At 40.1% G+C, this 21201-nt stretch overlaps 1 protein-coding gene across 3 annotated transcripts in view; it reads right to left on the reverse strand.

The window, feature by feature from the left end:
• Positions 1–21201, reverse strand: part of GK (glycerol kinase) — a 69505-nt gene that overhangs the window by 30370 nt on the left and 17934 nt on the right. For 2 of the 3 annotated variants that reach the window (XM_018561117.1, XM_018561115.1), the window contains exons 2-13: positions 21073–21146; positions 19558–19664; positions 19287–19364; positions 14993–15072; positions 11104–11241; positions 10384–10493; positions 9492–9558; positions 6929–6946; positions 6272–6307; positions 5001–5068; positions 3497–3539; positions 1787–1867 (exon numbers count right to left, since the gene is read on the reverse strand). In XM_018561117.1, the coding sequence (XP_018416619.1) occupies positions 1787–1867; positions 3497–3539; positions 5001–5068; positions 6272–6307; positions 6929–6946; positions 9492–9558; positions 10384–10493; positions 11104–11241; positions 14993–15072; positions 19287–19364; positions 19558–19664; positions 21073–21146 (900 nt within the window). The remainder of the gene's footprint in view (positions 1–1786; positions 1868–3496; positions 3540–5000; positions 5069–6271; positions 6308–6928; positions 6947–9491; positions 9559–10383; positions 10494–11103; positions 11242–14992; positions 15073–19286; positions 19365–19557; positions 19665–21072; positions 21147–21201) is intronic. The other variant, XM_018561116.1, reaches the window with a different exon arrangement.

Raw genomic sequence — 21201 nt, forward strand, 5'->3', positions numbered from 1 at the left:
AGCTAGCCACTGGAGTTCTTGCCCATCCCCCAGAAAGTCTTGCTCATCATGCTACTGTTATCATGCTACATGCTACTAGATGACACCTTTCGAGGAGATAAGTTATTCTGCTTTGTGCAGATCACAATGAACACACAATGCATTTTGAGTCAATATGACTATACACACAAATTATACTGAACACACAATAAGAGTCTTGGATAGGCTGTGAAACACATCCAAACACATCCATTATCCCCACTGGGATAAATACTACTATTTCAATGTTCACCATATTAAGATAGACAATAAATCACGACACTTTAGTCACTTTAATAAGTTAGGATTACAATGAGCCCTGCATATAGGGCAAATGTATGCACATATGGGTAGGGATACACACACACACACACACACACACACACACACACACACACACACTTTTAATTAAGAGGATGGGTGGAAACACATGGAAGTTAAATGAAGGAGGCTTCCGGTTGAAATGTTGAATCTCCTATGCACCGTCGTTTTAGAATGAATCCGTATACAGATGTACTTGTATGGCTATGAGATATGGGATGTGTTTAAATTTTCTATGCGCTGAATATTAAAGGAATGCAATCATAAAAAAAACATGTCCATGGACGTTGGAGTATAAGAACACCACAAGATAGGTGTAGGCAACCCCTTCTCTCCAGCCTGGACTGGTGGTCCCTCCCTTCTATAGCGGCCCCAAGGTCCTCCTTTCCTCCCCTCCTTGGGACACAAAGAACTGGACGGAGCATTCCCTCCTTGGAGGTCTGTCTCCCCACCTAGGCTCCACATAGAGAGCTAGACCCTCAGTAAGCCACTCCACTTGGGTGGTGAGTAAAATTGGTATATGGTGGTATAAACGGTCGTGGGATTCTCCCCGTTGGGTATAGAAAACCCAGGCACATGTCTCTGTATATTCTGTGCACTTTATATACTTGAAAATAGACCTAATAATTCTGTGGATTCCTGCTAATTGAATGGATCATTATATTTTTTGTTAGGGTAGGTCACAATCCCCTGAAGAAGCCAGGTTGTGAAACGCGTAGGGATTGGACATATATAATATATTGATCTATAATGGTTATGTCTGAATATGTCTAGTGGGTTTATGCCTCTGATTTAACTTTGTTTTTAATTGGTTGCAACTGCTGTTGCCCCCTTTTTTACTCAATTAAAAAAGGGGGCAAATATATTTGCATTATATGTGCTATTTAAATAAAACATTTATTTTCACAACACTTCAAGCCATGGTGTCATATCTCTCATAAACCCCGGTATTTGTTCCTGTTGTTTTGTAATTCATCATGCTACTGTATCATTTACCTCCCTTCTAATGTAATTTTAATAATGTAAAACAAATTTTATATCCAACTGAAAGTGTGAGACAGGCTTGTTACGGTATAATAAGATTAGGCATCTCACCTAGTCCTTGAGAAATGTATATAGTTGATGGGTAAGACGAGCTACTGTAGTCTACACAAAATGTAATTACCCATTTGTCAGACTGTGAAAATCTGTTTGTATGACTCAACTGACAAAAGGCTATAGGGTCTATGTAAAAAAACATTTGCAGAGTGGCAAATCTATTTTGCAGAGATTTATAGAAACCTATGTGTGCAATCAGTGATCTGTTTACCTTAAAGCTTGCACATAAATTGTAAAGCTATTAAACACTAAGATAAATAAATAGTAGCTTCAAAATGCTTATTATCTAGAGAACATAAAAAAAATTCCAGATTAAAAAAAAAAAAACTTAGCAAAATCAAGAACTTACTTCAAGTGCATAATAAGGAGGCTTGTCTCTGCCAAGCTGGTAGGCCACAGTGGTCAATAAACCATGATCAGACAGAATAGGCTGTATGACGAAACATAAAAACCGTATCAACACACTGCATACTACAAGAACAAATAGTAAATAAGTGAAAAATTATAGACATATGAGGTCCTATACAAGTAGTTGAATACAGTGTGGACATAAAGTCATGTTAACAGCCTTGCTGGAGTGGTAAAAAGAAAAGTCAAAATACCTATTTTTTTGTGGCAAAAATAGTATGCCAGTTTCCTTTAAGTGTTTGCCACATGTGTGATGGCGTAGGTACTTAGCAATTTAATCTCTGCTGTAGAGTAGGATCAGTGTTTGCATTGACTGACCCTCCTTGCTTTGAAGAGACCATAAGATCAAGTGCCTAGGCATTCAGACACTTGGCCAGCCATGCAGGAAGAATGAGGAAGCACGTTCAACAGCACTCTCCTGTAAGAAAGGAATTACAGGGAGCCAATGATGACCTCCTTCTAAAGATATTAGTTCCCTGGCTATCTCAGGTGTCCAAAGTTTTATAGCCACTTACCTGGAATAAGAATGCAGATTTTAGTGAAGTAATAGTGAAGTCAGAACAGCTGATCTGCACACTTAATCCAGGTCTATGCCTCAGAAGTAGGGTTGCCACCTTTTCTTCCAGCGAAACCCGAACACTCTAGCGACGCATGGACATTTTTTGGGGAGTCATGGCTTATTCGTATGTAAATAACGTCACCCATTCATGTGTAAATATCACAGTTAAGACTATTTTTACTGGGGGGCCGATAGCCCCTATCTTAATTTTGGTTGCCCCTGTCTGTCTGACATCATGTGTCCAGGTCTCAGCTGCCATGAAACCTGGACACAGCATTCAAAACCCTGACTGTTCGGGTGAATCCTGGACAGGTGGCAACCCTACTCAGAAGGTATTAAAACCATTGAATGAGCATGCTGGGCTGTCACGGCTTGTATAATCTCCCCAGAGAGATGCCACCATTCCTATGCTGACAGTTCATTACTCTGTTTAGCCAATTAGCAAGAAAAGCTACATTTATATATTGAGCACAGATCTCAAAATGTACATAATATATTTACTGCTATATATTTGCATGGTCCAGCAAATGTGTATTGAATTTTTGGCTGAATTTGGAGTACTTCTTAAATACAAAAAGGTGTTTGATGTGTTTTCTAAGTAACCATTAATCTATAAAAGATGTTCAGACATCTTAGAGAGTTTCATCTAGTTATCACTGATCACAGAAACAGGGTTATTCACAAAAGGGTGAAGAGTTTGGAGAAGGCAGGAGAAGGGAACAATCTAGGCCAGTGGTGGCGAACCTTGGCACTCCAGCTGTTTTGGAACTACAAGTCCCATGAGGCATTGCAAGGCTCTGACAGCCACAGACATAACTCCCAGAGGCAGATGCATGTTGGGATTTGTAGTTTTGGCACAGCTGCAGTGCCAAGGTTCGCCACCACTGATCTAGGCCAACATATCTGATCTGGAAAGTGAGCTGAATTGGGAGAATTTTTCCAAATCAGCTATGTTGTCCTAGATTGGTCACTTCTCCTGCCTTCTCCAAACCCTTCACCCTTTTGTGAATAACCCTGAACCTCATTGATCAGCTTCAATTTATATTAAGTAAATCAGTCGGCTAATTAGCTAGGCTGACTTAAATTCCTCACCTTTAGCCCTGTATTACAGAGCAGGAAACAGCCCGTACCATATCTGCAGAAAAAAGATAGAACAGTAAAAAAAAAAAAATTTCTGTTGAATATTAGGCAACAACTCTGTTGTCTATAATAGTACATTGCTTTTATTGATCCATTTATAGCTGAACCACCCACTGGTGATTATTTACTGGAGATACAGTTCTCAGAGTTAAGGCTGAAGAGGTAAAAAGATGACAGGACAGATCCAATACTTAGAGCCAGTGCGGGACACTGTAGGTGGCAGATCCCGGCTCTATACTGAGAGCTGAGCAATCATGAACCACTGACTGCTCACAGCTTCTCCCTGAGAGAACAATGTCTGACAGTCCCCGCTCCATGCACTTCCTCCAGCTCTAATTGGAAGGACACATAGGGAGGGGACGGGCACAGTTGCTGTGCCGCCCCAACAGGGGCATAGAATATGAGATGCATAGCCTCAGTTAAGATTAGCATTGTTATATAGGTTAGAATTTATATAGTGTGATTTGCCTAACTATTTTCTCATAGCTAAATTCATGTGTTATCCTATGCTGCCATCTAGTGGCCTTTTGTTGTAACAAACATGTTTTCTGTAATTATTCCTCATGTGACGATGTATTTTCCCCTAGTGTAGCCCCACCCTTCTTCCTGTGTGCAGTACTTCCTGTGTCATGGGCACAGTTGAAAGCCACATGTAACAAGGACACTCAGGTAATCTGCACAGTACGTAGGAAAGGCATCATTTTCTGACCGCACAATACTATAACCGTTCAACTGCTGTTCCTATCATCTGCTGTAATCCTGATGTAGAAGAATAAACACCTTTTTTGAATGAATCGGTATTGACGAGTTCAGCTATCTGACGAGGATTGTTCGCAGTGAGTATATCTGCTTATACAGGCCAGGCATAGAGGTCTCAGCAAGGGATATATCTCGCTATCACAACGATCGGAGTCAGAATAGTTGCTTCTGGTTCAAGAGAGGCAGAGCCAGTTGTCAATCAGGTAGCGAAGTTGATCACAACAATATTGTTGGGTTCCTTCCTGGCTGTGGCACGCCTCTGTGATGTCAGCAGATAGAGGGCAGTAGCCTATCTTCTGACTTTGGGTCACAGGAGTATATTACTAATGTTAAAGCCTGTGTTATTTTTCAGTTTGGTAATCGGGCCCCACTTTTTTATTTCGTGTACGCAAGTTTTACTTGACCGTGTCTCTGCTGCCTTTTTTCTCTCTCAGGGATTCCAGTGGCGAGAGAGTTGAAATCTCAGTTCTGATGAGTTACTACGACTATCACAAAGACAAACATGTCTCATTTTCTGTACTGAAGCAAACAAATTACCAAGGAGAGGTCCAACAGAGTGATACCTTTGTTAGGTCCTTATGGATAGATTTAAAATATCTCTGGAACTTAAAATATAAGAAGCAGCTGGTGGATTCCACAATGGTGCCAACCAAAACCTGAAATATCGGTTCTGGGTGCAATTGAATTTTCCACTCACGTATTTTTTGCTTGTCCATCTTGAAAACACATTTGTCCAACCAGTGCAGCAGATTGGTCACCCAAACACTGTGGGAGAGGGGAAAAAAAACAAAAAAAAAAACTTATACAACCTATTTTATTAAGAAACATCTCATGTGAGAAATATATACATTGCAATACCTGGCCTCCTCCTGAAAAGCCTACCTGCCCAGTTGTCATGCTGATCCTCTGGCTGACTCAGAACAAATATGAAACCAGCAATGTAAGAGTGAAGTTAGAACATCTAACCTGTATTGTTTCGGGTCAGTAACCCAAAGTACTGAAGTAAGAAGATGAGCATAATCTCGGAGGACAAAGTTTTCTTTAACCATTTGAAGTCCACATGATGTTTTTTATAAATGTTATGGACTTTAAGTGGTTAAAGCAAGTTCACAGCTGGAGGAGCAGCTATAAGCTTGGTGTAATTTTTTGGGCTGGCTATTCAGTAAAAGTAATCCGGATGTCACTTTCTTCACTTCTCCATGTCTGTATGTGCGTGACTCCTCCCATCGTACCCCCTCAGAATGTTTACAAAGTATTTCGTGTCCACATTCCCCATCTACTTATCTCCTTTTGTGACCCACAAATGTGCACATCTGGAAATTAGACAAGATTCTAGGTACACAAAATTGTAAGTATATGTGAGGAAGGTCCAAAGACACCCATTAATCCAACTTTCAGCCATAATGCATACATTACTGTACCCCTACAGGAGGAAGTTGTTCATTAGATTATTTTGTGAAAAAATATTTAAAACACATTATTGGTATACAGCATATCCAGTTTACCCTCTGAACATGCTGCAACATGATTTGTAATTTGTATACACACATATCATAAGAGCAAAAATGTAACGTAAGGGGGTATTAAAAAAATATATATACAAAGCGGGAAACATTACTGAATCCAATACTTTAATATGGTGAGCCTGGTATACCAATATGGTTAGCAACTGTGTATCTTCAATCTGTTATGCAAGGATCACTATTAGGAGCTCTCCCAAATTGGTTCCACAGTTTCCAGAAAAAGACAAGAAGATTGCACACTAGTTAGTTGCTTTAATCTGAGAAAGGATGGAAATGGAAACTGCTGCTGTACATCACTGTACACAAAACATACTTGCATAATACAACTGCATCATGTCTTCAATAGGTTAAAAAGAAGACAGATCCTTGTAAAGTAAATAGACAGTTTCCATGCACAATGCCTTCACTCGTGTCCACTGTAATGAAGGTTAACTAATCAACTCACCCCAGATACCGGAACACCAGTCAAGGCTCCAGATTTCTAAAATTAAAAAAAAGAAAATCAAATCAAACATCAGAGAACTCAAAGCATGTCTAAAATCATCATGCTCCTGTGGCATTGGTGCAAAATAATCCAATGTCTCCATATATATGCAACAAATGTGCAGCTGAACAGGACATAATACTTGTGAGTGTGTTCATACAATTTTATCGTGAACCCACATAAGCAAAGCAACCAAGCACTTTCCAGTTATTCTTTACAGCATATCTCCTGTCCAATTTTACTAGGAAGTACTGGAGTGATAAGCAAGGACATCTAATGGTCATTGTTATGAAATGGTAACTAAACTAAAGGCTGGTAATAGGAATGCAGCTACAATCTGAGGAATGGCCACATAAATCAGTGACATATCAGGGTGGGCATCACACCTTTTTTTATATATGTTAGCATTACTAAGAATAAGTAATCATCTATTAGATGAATGAAGGTTGAGAAGTATACGGATAAGAGATGCAAAGGCAGAGTAGAACAATAATAGGGGACCTATGGTGTTATTATGCTGGAATCTATCTCTGCACTTTAACTGGAAATTGCGTGGTTTGCACTCCAAGTGCGTGTGAGACATGACTGGTGAAAAGCTCAGCAAGAACCTTTACTCACCAGACTAGGACAGATTTTCTATGGTAGGCAAAAAAAAAAGGACAAACAGTTCACAACATATGAAAGTTATTGTTTTACCTGTTGCTTACAAAAGTAAAGATTTGTTGGGTCAAATTATACTGTAGGTAACAGGAGAATAGCCCTAGAAAAGTATTTTGCTGGGACTAGCTGTATCAGGTAATATGTTTTATTTCCACTGAAGTCTTTCCTGTTTTTACAACCTGAAACTTCTGCTTTCATCTTGTTTGGACAGTTACTGGAATATGAAAGGAGCCTTAATAAAAAGTCTTAGCTGCACAAGCTACATCAACCCTTGACAGTTTGTAACATCTCCCACATTCAATCACTATAACCACCTACTACACAGTAAAATATATTATTAGGAACTGATCATCTAGGACTGCATTCCAAGTATCTGCCACTCTTTGGTTTGCATCATAGGTTGCCATCATCATTATCTGACTGATGTTGGGTAAGATGTCAATCAATGTATTTTTCCATTTACATCCCATCTAATTAAAATGTCAAGGAAACGTATGAGATTCTCATACATTTAATTGTGAAATACAAAAAATATTATGTTCCAAAATTAATTTCAGAAGTTGCAGAACAAGCTGAGTATGTCTCTCGAAATCAATAATGTTTCTACATCAAGGCTAGCAAGAACTATGTCCTTGTCCTGTAAGATCTTCTAGTTTGTTTACAAAGTCACACATATCCTCAATATATGAGGGGAGATTTTGTACAAATGGTCTTAAAGAGAAACTAAATTCAGGAGTTAAATCTAAAAAAATGCATTCAAGTACCCTAACTAATAACAAAAATGTATCTTATTTGTGTATCACTCGGCTGTGGATCCTCAAATCATCTCTGAATTCATGCCGACACTTTCCTTCCTTCTGGAGGGTGGCTACTTTGGTTCCCCTTGGTCCGTGTGTGTGTGTGTGTGTTGTAAAGTAGCCAATCTCACTCCCATGATGGACAACAATCTTACATTTAGTTTGTATTGAAATTATAGTCTCTCCTGGGAGCAAGTTTTACTTTAATATTGTAACTGTAGAATAAGCCCACATCAAGGCTGGCAAGAACTATGTCCTTGGCTACTATAAGATCTTCTAATTTGTTTACAAAGTCACATGTAGCCTCAATATATGGGGGGAGATTCTGTACAACTATTCTTAATATTGTATCAACATATTACCTTGCTCACTTAGTAAGGCTCTGATTGCTGGAAACAACCGGGTGTCCAGGTGAATTAGACTGGTTCTTATGTATCTTAGGCAGGAAGTAAAAGGTTGCTATGGTTGCAACATTATTTAATATATACGTACACTGCCTGTCCAAAAAAAAGAAAAAAAAATCACTACCTGGATTTAGCTAAGCAAATAGGTAAGGGCCCTCCATTGGATAGGCCTTATGATGTAGGGTTGCTTCAGTTGGCCAGGTCTAGGTTCAGCAACACTATGTTCCCAAAACAATGAGGTCAACTGTCTACCTGAATATATTGAATGACCAGATTTTTCCATCAATGGGTTTTTTTCAATGCCAGGATTCATTGGGCTCAAATTGTGAAAAAGAGTAATTTAGGGAGCATAAGCCATTTCCAAACATGGAATGGCCACCAACCACAGAGTCCAGACCTTAACCCCATTGAGAATCTTTGGGATGTACAGGAGAAGACATTTTGCAGTAGTTCAACTCTCCCATCATCACGATCAGAACTTGCTGAAAAATTAATGCAACTCTGGACGGAAATAAATGTTGTGATATGGCATAAGCTTATTGAAACCATGCCATGGCATATGTGTGCCGTAATCAAAGCTAAAGGCGGTCCAACAAAATAGAAGAGTGTGTGACTTTTTTTGGCCAGGCTGTGAATCTTCTTGATCTTTGACAGTAATATTAAACATTTCTGTGTTAAATCTACCCCCAACATTTCATATTTTTTTGTATTGCTCGGGATGTCCAGACAGATCTTCAAATATTAAATTCTGTCTAGCAAAACAATATTTCTTCCTTTCCCAGCTGGTTTGTTTTTATTGTTTTGAAGTTCCATAAATGATTTCCTTTCTCTATCCATTAGATTTTGTTCTTTCTTTCCTTTTATTTTTTTCTCTTTTTTCCATAGCAACCATAATTCATTCTTAACCAGTTTAAGACAAAAAGTTGTATACTACCACCCTGAGCATTTTTTTTTCTGTATTCTTATCCTGATCACTCAACTGTTCACTTGCACAGTATTAGATTATTACTAGCTCCTTTCAAATCTACCCACTTACTAAAATCATCTAGGAGCAGGGGTGGGCAAACTCCGGTCCTCTGGCTGTAGTGCTAGAGAAGCATTTCAAGACTCTGGGAGTCATATCTGTGGCTGACAGAGTCACGATGGAATTTACCCACAGCTGGAGGGTCAGAGTTTGCTTTCCCCTGATCTAGAGTATGGCGAGTATAAGAGCAACGGTACAAGTGACATTTGTTTGCTTTGTTTTTATCCCACATATTTTACAAAGCTGTACATTTGGGTAGTATAAAAGCAATAAAAGCAAGAAAATGTTATTATTACCATTAGTCCATAGATTTCAGAACTACTTCTCACTTTTGGCAGCAAACTCATGGGAATATCGAAAAACCTAAAAATAAGAGACAATAAATCGTGATTGTATGTTATCGGTCAGTATGAAAGGTTGCAAACTCTATATTTAATACCCAGATTCTCTCATAAATAAAGTCACTGTGTGCTAAGAAACAAGTGGGTCATTCAGCACCATAGTTTAAAAACAGTATGTTTGTTTGTATACATATGCAATTACACATCAGTTTACCACAGTGTCTAGTTGTTCTAGAACATCTCCAATTATCTTCTCTTTTTAAAAGCATAATTCCACCCAAAACTGGTTTTCTAGTTTGGGTGTGTCCTGGCTAGGCAGTTGTAACCTCACCTTTTGTCCTCATTACCACTGTTAAAAGGAGAGAAAGTGAGAGGCAATCCAACATTTTACAGTTGTCACCAGAACAAGAATAGAAAGGGGACACTTATTCTGGTGACAACTTTCAGAGTTAACATTTCCCCTCATTTGGGGGGAGATTTTTACTTACTTCTTGTTCTGCCCCTGGTACCAGACAGCAGTAAAACCTGACAGGGGTTCTAACCATCCCTTATTCTATCCAAAAATCCCAAAACATTTTTGATAAGAATCTTTATTGGTTTTAGTTTGTTGATGTGAATTCAGTACACAATAAAATAAACTGTGTTTGGGGGCCATATTTAATATATTCAGACAGAGGAAGGGGCTGCAAATGAGCTAAAGAACGACAACATCAATGTAGCAGTCCATGTTCACTTTTATGCAGCGCAAATGAAAACACTTTGTAAAGAACCCGCCTGTACTGGGCTAAATGACCTAATAAACATTTTGGATAACTACAATATAATAAAGAATGAACAGAAGACTTACTGGCAGAGCTCTACATCCCACTCCAGAGTGTTGATATTGAACAGCATAGTTCTGCTGGCGTTGGTCACGTCTGTACAGTGCACACCGCCATTCTTCCCTCCGGTAAGGCTCTACAGACAGTTGAAAGCACATTTAATTATTTGGGCTACCCTTCATTGCTCTCCGTTAATTAACCTAGGACTAAATTCTACATCCCCTCAAAAAAGGGCCATGGTAACAACAGGTAAGCTTTTCATATTTCTAAAGGGTGTATGTATGGATTGGAATGTTTTCTGAAGTGTATTAAAGCCACACACACACAACATAATCCATAGTACAAAGTGAAAAACTCACTACAACCTATCCACACCCTGCACTTTATACCATAAGGGTAATGGGTTACAAGTTAAGCCCATAAACTTCTCTGTCACCTTTGGTAAAGGTGTGCCACTTACATAGATATGGCTTTGTATACCAGAGCTGCTGTGTACGCAGTATGTTCTGGATAACGCTCAAAATGCTGTAACCTACAAGTCCCAGTTAGATTCATGCCCGGATCTGTTTGGCAGCTTTGGGTACCTACTCTTCATTGTCTGGCTCTTTAAATGTACTTGTATGTTCATAAATGCGAATAACAATTGAGACATTTTTGTAACAAAACAAAAAAAAACAAACCCACACATAATATCAAAAACGCCACAAGATTCAATCAAAGACATTTCAGTTGTAATAAGCACAAACCCAGATAATCCAGGAGTCCACAGTTCCAAACATGGCTCGGCCTTCTTCAACCGCGTGCCTGATTTCTTCCACATTGTCCAACAGCCATCGCAGTTTTACTGCACTGAAATAGGTGCTCAGAGGAAGACCAGTTCGATTCTGAAAATAACGGTTAAATTGTGGGCACAAATATAAATCAACCAAAAGGTTTTTAAAATCGTAATAAACTCGGAAACTTTTCTTCAATAATGAATCCAGATCATACAACTATACCTCACCCAGAAAAGTATTTATGTTTTTTGCCCAAGCACTACAGTCATCATGTTTTCAAACCGCTGACTCCTACTATCTCAGCTTGGCTTCCCTGAACTTCCTATCAAGTACAAGATCTCAAGGGACACAGAAGTCTCCAGCCGCTGTTCATCTGCTAGCTTGGAGAAGGAAGAAGGGAGGAAGGTGGAGGGGCAGGGGAGAGGCTTGTCTTGCTGTGCCTTTGTGCTTGTGGAGATACACACAGCTTACTAGCACACACAAGGTGGCTCCCATAGAACCCTGCAAGGGAAAGGAGCCAACCTAAAACAGGATGACAGGATCAGTGCTCAGGGGACAAGCTGATTCTACAGGAAACAAAATTTTAAACATCAAGGAGCAGCATCCATTTTAAGTGGTTTAATCAACATTTGAAATAACTTAAAGGAGAACTATGGGGTTAGGGCTTTTCCCCATAGTTCTCCTTAGGGTAACGGGAGGACACAAACTAGCGTCCTCCCCTCACCCTAATCTCAGTATACCGCGAGCAATAGCTCGCTATAGACTAAGACGCCGCAGCTGAAACGGATCCCGACAATTATGTCTGGATCTGCCCAGCTGCGTGAGTATGACTGTATGAATTATAATTCACCTCAGCAAATAGTGTGCGGCATTGTGTGGAATATCAAATATATAAGCAAAGCATACTTCACAGGTGATGGCAAAGTAACTTCTGAATACAGTTGAATAGGTACAATTAGATGATTTGCATTTAAATAACATGCCCGGTTGTCACCATTTATTGTGTTGATAGTTGAGGTCACACTAAAAAATTTAGCACTTCCCAGATGTGACATCCAACAGTGTCTAGTTCTCTGCAATTAGCAAAGTATCCACAAGATGTCAGCATATACGGCATATACTCAGATAGAGATAATTACTGCTGCTACGGTTAGCAAAGGCAAACAAAGACAATTCAGGTGGCAAGCCTCTTTACTGGAAAAAATTCAAAAAACAGCAGGTACCACTGCTCAAATTTACAGAATTTATCATTGATCTTTAAGGCTAGGTACAAATGGTAGCAGGAGTCATACAACACCGTGTAAAAATCCCATGCTTCACCCAGTGCCAGCTGCTTTCCCACCTAGGGAGAAATACAAATGGCAACTGCTGTGTCAAAATGAACCAATGCCCTAATTACTGTTTATTTTAGGCCTAGTGCTTCCTTCTAGTGTTCTTGTACCCTGGCCCATACCTATAGGTGAAACACTGAAACATGTGGAACACAGGCCAGTATACCTAGGAGAGTATTTGACATAAGCTTTAGGCCCCATTCACACTGAGCGATTTATGGAGCAATTTTTGCAGCGATATCGCTCGTATTTCCGCGCTATATCGATCTATGTAGCTTCACCAATACATTTCAATGTAGCTGTTCACATCTCGTCGCTCAATATCGCTTGTAGCTTGTCGCTCCTACATGACCCTTTTTTAGAGCGATTTTGAGCGATATTGCTCCTGATTGCAGCCCAATAGGAAGATGTTGCGCGACACGTCGCTCAAAGTCGCGCGATTTCCATGTCGCTCAGTGTGAATGGGGTCTAAAGTGGCTGAATGCTTATGTCCTCTTTAGTTACTACACCACTTGATTACTAGGTGGCAGATGTTGCCTGTACACAGCACTATATGGCTGCTGGGCTGTGCATACCCAGAACTGTATCCAGCAGGCTTGTAAACGGCAGATGAGGGATTCCTGCTGCAGGAAAATGCAAGTTCCTGACACAGGAATCTCTAATCAAACCAGAAATATACTGTAGGTGTGAATCGGGCCTAATATACACATACACTTAGAGCTGCAACAATTATTCGATTAAGATCGACGATGGAAAACGTTGTCAACGTTTTCCATCGTCGATTCGTCGGCTAAAATTCAAATTTCCCGCTCGCCGCTGCACCCCGCTCACGCCCGCTGCTTACGCCCGCCGCTTACGCCACACCCACGTCAGTTAAGCTGCTCGCGCCTACGCTGGTATCCCCGCTTACGCCACGCCCACGCTTCCCGACTCGCTGCTGCCCGCCGACAACACCGTCATTCAAGGTAAGTCGAGATCGGCCAGGAGCTTTGTAATGTTTCCTGTGTGTTTTTTATTTTTTTTAAAGGGGCACACTGCAGAACATTAGTAGCTATAGAGGAACACCAAATCACTGCAATAATACATTAAACAGCCTGTATAATGTATTATTGCTGGGATTTGTTGTTCCTTTATAGCTGCTAATGTTCTGTAGTGTGCCGGTGTATTATACATTGGTATTCTGTAGAGCTGCAACAATTAGATTAAATCGATAAAAATCGACGATGGTAAATGTTGTCAGCGTTTTCCATCGTCGATTCGTCGGCTAAAATTTTAATTTCCCGCTCACGCCCGCCTGTTCGCAGCTCAATACACGAGTTACGTTATGCACGCTGCGGACGCCATGCCCACCGCGCACACGGCCGCCGGACACACGCCCGCAGAGCACGCCGCCGCAGCGACTTACAAGGGTTCAGAAACAGGTAAGGGGGACCTGTTTTAATGTTTCCTGTTTTAAAAAAAAAAAAGCGGCACACTGTAGAACACCAGCAGCTATAGAGGAACAACAAATCCCAGCAATAATATATTAAACACCCTGTATAATGTATTATTGCTGGGATTTGTTGTTCCTCTATAGCTGGTGGTATTCTCCATCGCGCTGTATAATGTATTATTGCTGGGATTTGTAGTTCCTCTATAACTGGTCAGTGGTAATCTGCATTGTGCAGTATAATCATTATACAGCGCAATGGAGAATACCACCAGCTATGAAGGACTACAAATCCCAGCAATAGTACATTATAGTATAATGTTGTACTATTGCTTCTACCGCGCCAAGCTTGCTCCCGTGATGGACTACAATCTCAATAGAAACTAGTAGTCCATCACTGGAGCCTTTTTTTTATCCGATTAATCGAACTTAATAATCGGCTAACTAATCGATTATGAAAATAATCGTTAGCTGCAGCCCTACATACACTAAAGGTGTTCATACACCTGCCGATCGTACGATAGTTGTGGGTGATCGTACGATAATCGGCAGGTGTATGGGCAGCGTGCGACCGCTTCTACTGTAAGGTCTTTCATCTTCCGAGCACGCTGGAAAACCTGCCGAAAAACGTACGATTTTTGGCGGGTCGGTGGCGTGGTCGGAAGATGAATGCAGCACGGGCCGGTGTGCGCAAGCGCACACTGCCCACTCTGTACTGCAATCATCGGAAGCCTACCCCTCAGCAGGGAGGGCTTGCGATGATCGCAAGTACGATCTGCCTGTCCAAGATGGGCAGATCGTACAAAATTTTAATGACCTTACAACCATTGCATAACGAAAAAGCAGTGAGGTCTACTCGCCAAATGCGAGCAGGCGAGTGGAAATGTTGAGCCCTGCTGTACAGTATAAATTATTAGAGCAAACAGAATATGGAGCAGTTGCCCACAGCAACCAATCAGCATCTCTCTTCAGGTTTGCCCAGGTAAGATTTGAAAATGAGAGAAATAAGCTGATTGGCTGAAGTGCGAATCTGCTCCAGATTTTGTGTGCTCTAGTTTAGATAAATTCCCCCCAATGACTTTTGTTAAATGCTGTCTACCTTAAAAAAATTCTTGTTCCTTCCTGGAATTTTCTTTAATAATCTCTCAACAGTTGACTGGGTCCTCAGGTCAAGCCACACTGGAAAAAACAATAATAATAAAATCATTTTATCCTTGTTAGCAAATACTGAGATGGATATATACATTCACATAAAATATTGTCATCAGACACATACAGTGCAAGTTGGCTTTCATGTTGGCATTGCTGCTTTGTAGTTGTCTGGAACACAGACAATGAAAAACAGAAAAAGTTCTGGCCTTCTGCTAGTCTACTAAAACAATAAGCAATTTCACTTCTGTTTGTGTCCTTGAGAGTAAATCTTTCCAGCAGAATCCCATGTAGAAGTAAAAAAAGATTCTAAGCTTTCTCCACTCTATCCAAAAAAAAAAAAAAAAGTTTTGGATGGAAATATAAGTTTTACGGGCCACACCATATAGAGTGCGTTCCGGCACGGTTCCCTGCCTAAAACGCACTGGATCTCATAAAGCAAGCCTCCTATGTTCAGGGGCGGGAGTGGTGCCACTCATGTCATAGCACTGCAGACACGCCTCCTGTCCATAGTGCGATTGCACCCACCAGAACACGTGGTACAGCAATGTCCTGCGTTTCAGTGCAGTGCGATCCCAAAAAATAGTATGTCTGTGTGGAACGAATGGCACCAGAACACGGGTGGAGGCTTGCTTTATGCGATCCAATGCATTCTGGGCATGGAACCGTTCCAGAACACACTGGATATGGTGTGAATGTGCCCTAATTGTAGAAGGCTGCAGACTGACCTTCAAATCATCAAGCAAAAATATAAGCTTTTCCTATAGGGCACAGTGGATATTGGTGCAATATACAAATACAAACTTAATACAAATAATCCAATCTCCTGGGTATGCGTGTTAACCTCTGAGTGGCCAATCCCTAGTACATGTGTGATAAACCCTCAGTGCATGTGCATTAACCCCTCAGCATGCAGTCTGCAGCACAAATGGGATATTCCCTCACATTTATTCAATGCACTTTTTGAAATATCAGTCTCATATCTACTGCTTCTGGTGCAAAAGTGATTTACCCGAATATTGCCCAGCAACAACCTTCTGCTCCATGTCCCTAAAGCTATCTACACTGCTCTTGGTCTCAATGACACAGTCTCAACCATAATTACCTTCTAGTTCTAGTCTTATTTTTGTGTCCCTTTTCAATTTCCATTGTCACCAGTTCTACTGACCCACTCCTACACTTTGAGTTCCTGTGCACCAATTTCACAGTCCTGCGGATACACTTTATGCTAGCTCTACTGATCTGGAATATGGTTTCTGTTTCAGTGGGCCCATTTCCTAGATACTGATTTTGACCTATAACCCTCTATAAACCCCTCTGTGCACAGCTCCCATGCTGCTGCTTCACAACTGGTTAGCTTTGTTATTGGTTATTAAGTGGAATATGGAGCACACTTTTGTGTCATTTGGCTATGATCAATTTGTGACTCAAATGTTTAATTGTACTTTCTTTTACCCTATGTATTTCTCTTCTGTACATACTGTATACAGCCATACCCTCCTACGCACTCTGTACTGCTCTCTATCATACCCTCTACACGACCCTCCTGTATATACTTCCTGTTACTATATCCTATGCACTCCTCCCCTGCCTATACTTTCCAGCATCATACCCTGTGCACACATTGCCTGTTCTTATACCCTCTGCACATCTCCCCTGCACATACTGCACGATCATACACTGTGCACTCCTCTCCTGCACATACTGCCCTCTGTCATACCACGCAGACTCCATACCATGCACACTTCATCCCTGCACATACTGCCCACTGGCATACCCTTCTTACTCATCACCTACAAGTATTTCCAACTGTCAAACTCTGCACACTGCTCCCCCGCACACACTGCCCGCTATCATACCCTGCTCACTCCCCCCTGAAGACATTGTCCACTGTCATACTCTATGCATTTCTCTCCTGCACATGTTGCCCAAGATCATACCGTCCTCACTCATCACCTACAAATAGTGTCCACTGTCAAAATCCACATACTGTTCCCCGCCACACGTTGCCCACTGTCATACTCTCTTAACTCTTCTACTGAACATACTGGGGGGAATTTATCAAAGCACTTGCAACAGTTTTAGCCTCTTAGATCATTTTTTTTAATGTGCAAATCTGTCTTTTAACATGTGCCCCTGTTTTCTTCAGAGCCTGCACTACTTTTTCAACTGCATGTTTTGTGCACCTTTTTTGCACGTGTTTTCATCTAGTTTCATCTAGTTTGAAATACCCCCAACTGTGCCCATTCTGGAAAGGGCATATTTTGCTAGTCGACTAAAAAGACAGATCACCTAACCGAGCATGGTAAAGTACTAAAATGAAACTGCAAGCCTATCTCAACAATCAGTTTACCTATAACCAGTTATATTCTCTAAACAAATTCTACAGAGGACATTAAAATGAGCATACTGTATAAATGACTAATTGTAGAACATTTACTGATTGGTAAAAATAAAAAAAGTACTGACCATTTTCCTATCCCCAAAAGATAGCCAAAGGATAATGCTTTTTATTCTTTACATTAAAATAAGAAATCACTTTTTAAATAGAAATGACTTGTTTAATAATTGACATAAGTGTCCACTAGCTATGTTTCTCAGCTGAAAGGTTGTTAAAACAAATAGCAGGTTGATAATTTACTTTGCTTAGTAATCTAAATGTGAACCTTTGCACTTGGTTAACTGATGTATTTTCACTGAAACTAACTGATTGTTTATGTTCAATGTACTGACACTTTACTTCCATACTTAAGAAGCAGAAAAAGGCTTGAAAAACAACATTAGTATTGGATAGAGACAGAAGATTCTTTACAAATCTGGCACAAAAAGATTATTCTGTTGCTGCATTGCTATTCACACAGCATAGGCTGCACTGAATACAGCTGTTGTATGTATGAGCCTCCAAAGCGGAACGGTCAGCATATTAACATCACATGATTATCTGCAGTTTATGTGTACTGTTTGTGTCCTATGCCAGGCCTACTGCTCATAGAATTCTGTGGGGAAGTTCTACTGATTGAAAGTGTCAAACAAAAGCGGCTCTTCATGCCAACTGTAAAAAGATTTTCTCTTTCAGGTCACAAGTACAGTATGTGTAATAAATATATTCTGATTGTTTATGTTGTCATCATGGGAAGTCCCTCTTCAGACAATTTCGCTCATGAAACTGTATCATTCTAGTATGAAGCTGAAACCTACAGTCCTCTTACTATCAGAACCACACTTCATCATTTGTTTTAATTGTAGGTTCACAAGTCAATGTGGAAAACCATTAGATAAAGTTGTACTATTAAAAGTAAAAAAATAGAAAATAAAATAAATAGTGCAGTGTTTTTATTTAATTAAACAGTATACCAGATAAAAGACCTTATATTTCCTTAAAATATGTATAAAAATTAATTTTGGTATTTAAAATCAGTCCTGAAGCGATTCTTAACAGAAAGATGTGAACCCTGCTTAAAGTGACACTAAACTCAGTAGTTACATTTTAAAGATGCATTCAAGTACCTATTATCAAAATTGTATATTATTTGTTTATCACTTGGCTGTATATTCTCAAATCATCTCTGAATTCATGCTGACAATGTCCTTCCTTCTGGAGGGTGGCTACTTTTGTTCCCCATGGTCCCTGTGTGTGTGTTGTAAAGTAGCCACTGCTCCAAGCTCGCCCCTGTGATGGACTACAATCTCATGCTTGGTTTACCAATTTGTATTAAGTCCATCACGGGAGCAATCTTGGAGCAGTTAGGTCACTGGCCTCTGAAGCCTGGTGACTGAGGGGTTGCTACTATTGATGAGCCTGGGCTTGGTGTAAACTCAATCCACCAGAGTTCACCTAAGCCTGCTCAAAACAGTGATCAACAACCCCCCCTCCCAGCCCAATCAGTTGTGGAAAGGCACATTCCCCACCCCACAATTATATGTCACAAAGAAGCAGGGAACTGCTGCCACTAACTGAGCTATGAGGGGAGAGTGACGATTTTGAGCAGGCTTGGGCAAACTTGGTTAACACCAAGCCCAAGTTCATCTCTAGTTGTTACACATTAAAACAATGGACCACCATTTAATCACCTAAATGCTTTTCTGCACCTTCTGAACCTGGTGCCTTATGGCTGCCAACTGCTTGCGTGGGGCTATTAACAGCTAGTTTATACTATACAGCTACTCTTGGCTTTGATATCCCCCCAATTCAGTTTTTTTCTCAAAAAAAGCAAAAATAAACTGTAATAGGCTCAAAGACTCACCAATAGCATTATATAGAGGTTCGCCGGTTGTTTTGTCCCACACAACAGTTGTTTCCCTTTGATTACATACGCCAATTGCTATTAAAAAAAAAAAAAACAATGCATTACAACAACAGAATATAAAAACATAATATACATACTCTAAATCTGAACACAACAATGGATCCTGTGTATTAAAAGTCAGCGGTCAGATGAAGTAGTGCGCATTTCACTTTCTGTCCCTTCCCATGTAACATGACATACCAGCTCATTTATATATTTTATTAAATACCTTTGATATTAGTGATTTCTATGCTCAGCTGATTTAGTTTCTCACAAGTCTTTTCTACGCATTCATACACCGACTGTAAAATTTCCTTTGGATCTTGCTCTACCCACCTGTAAAGTGAAAAGAAAAAAACCGAATGCAACACAAATGCACAGGAGTATGGGCGTAGAAATGTAAACATTTTCTCATAAATTTTGAATGGAAGTTTTATATACGCAGGATGTACAGCAGTACAATGGAATATGCATAAAGTTTCAGTTTATGAAAGGCTATAGTGAGCAATTCAAGAGTGTGCTATCACATTCTATGATGGGCAAAAAGAAAGAAGAAAGGGTGTGGGGTTTGTGGCTGGGGAAGAAGGGAAAGGGGTAAAGGGTCAGGAGTTTTACAGCTGGGGAGACAGTCTTAGCTGCCGGGGCAGACTTGTTTATTTGATGGGTTGAGTATAAAGGTTTAGTAGGCAGCGATCACAATCTGAAGGTGGATAATGTTGAATTTATGGGGACCACACCTTCTCAATGGAGGCCATTTTTTCATTCAGTATAGCAGTCTTTTTGTTTTGCATCTTTTTGTTAAGCTTTATTTAAGATATCCTTGATTTGACCTCCTGTAGGTTTAGATTTCCATACATTTGCTATGGCTTGCTTAGTTGCTGTGAGAATGAACCTCAAAAGTTTGAATTCAACATGTGTGAGCCCCTCTGATCATTTAAGGATTAAAGCTTTAAATTAGATCTTTGCTAAAGATTACTGAAGGATATTGTTCAATATCTGAGAGGTGCTAGACCATGGTTTAAGCACCACTGGGTATGCCCGCCATATATGGTGGAAGGTGCCAACTTCATCACAGCCCCTGGAGCACTGTGGGGAAGAATCTGGAGTAAATTTGACTATTCAAGATGGCACAAAGTACATTCAATAGAGCAAATTATAGTTCACCTTGATGGCATTTATCCTGGAGAGCTAGATTTTGTTGTTTGACAGACTTAAAGCCAATCTTCCATATTTTAAAGATGTCCCAGACTTTCAAATAATGGACTGTGATAGGGTTAAGAATGTCCTGTCTATCTTTAGGCAAGATCCATAGAAGATTGTTAGTGTGAAGTGGGTGAAGGGCTATCAATTATAGACTGGTCCAGAGTGGGATTTTTGTATAACAGTAAAACATAAAGAATGTTTAGTTAGGCTTTAAAGAGCAACTGCAAGCAAGAAGTCCAAACTCTGATGATAACAGAGCTCATCTGAACCTAAAAAAAGGTCAGAAGACTAATCCTTGCAACGCATAACTAACCTTCTCCTGTCTTAGCAGATGTATTAGTTTGGGGTGACCATTACTGTGTGATGTTATGCAAGTATTAAAACACTACTAAAAAAAAAAAAAAGGACCGATTATAAAGCAATATAAAAAGAGATAAAAGTAGGTGAATATATTCTGAAGAAACCGAGTACATAGCATGCACGTAGGTAACAGGCAGCAATAAAACATGGCAGGAATTAATAACTTGTGACATTGACTCACCCTTCTTTTGGAAACTTCTGTTTAATTTCCACTTGATGATGACTAAGCAGCTCAGCTGTTTTGGCATTAAAGACCTGTACAATGCAAGACATGATTTCTCAGTACTGCAGAATGTAATGAAGGGCAGAG

Source organism: Nanorana parkeri, unplaced genomic scaffold (genome assembly GCF_000935625.1).
Source record: "Nanorana parkeri isolate BGI_ZX_2015 unplaced genomic scaffold, ASM93562v1 scaffold500, whole genome shotgun sequence".
NCBI lineage: Eukaryota > Metazoa > Chordata > Amphibia > Anura > Dicroglossidae > Nanorana > Nanorana parkeri.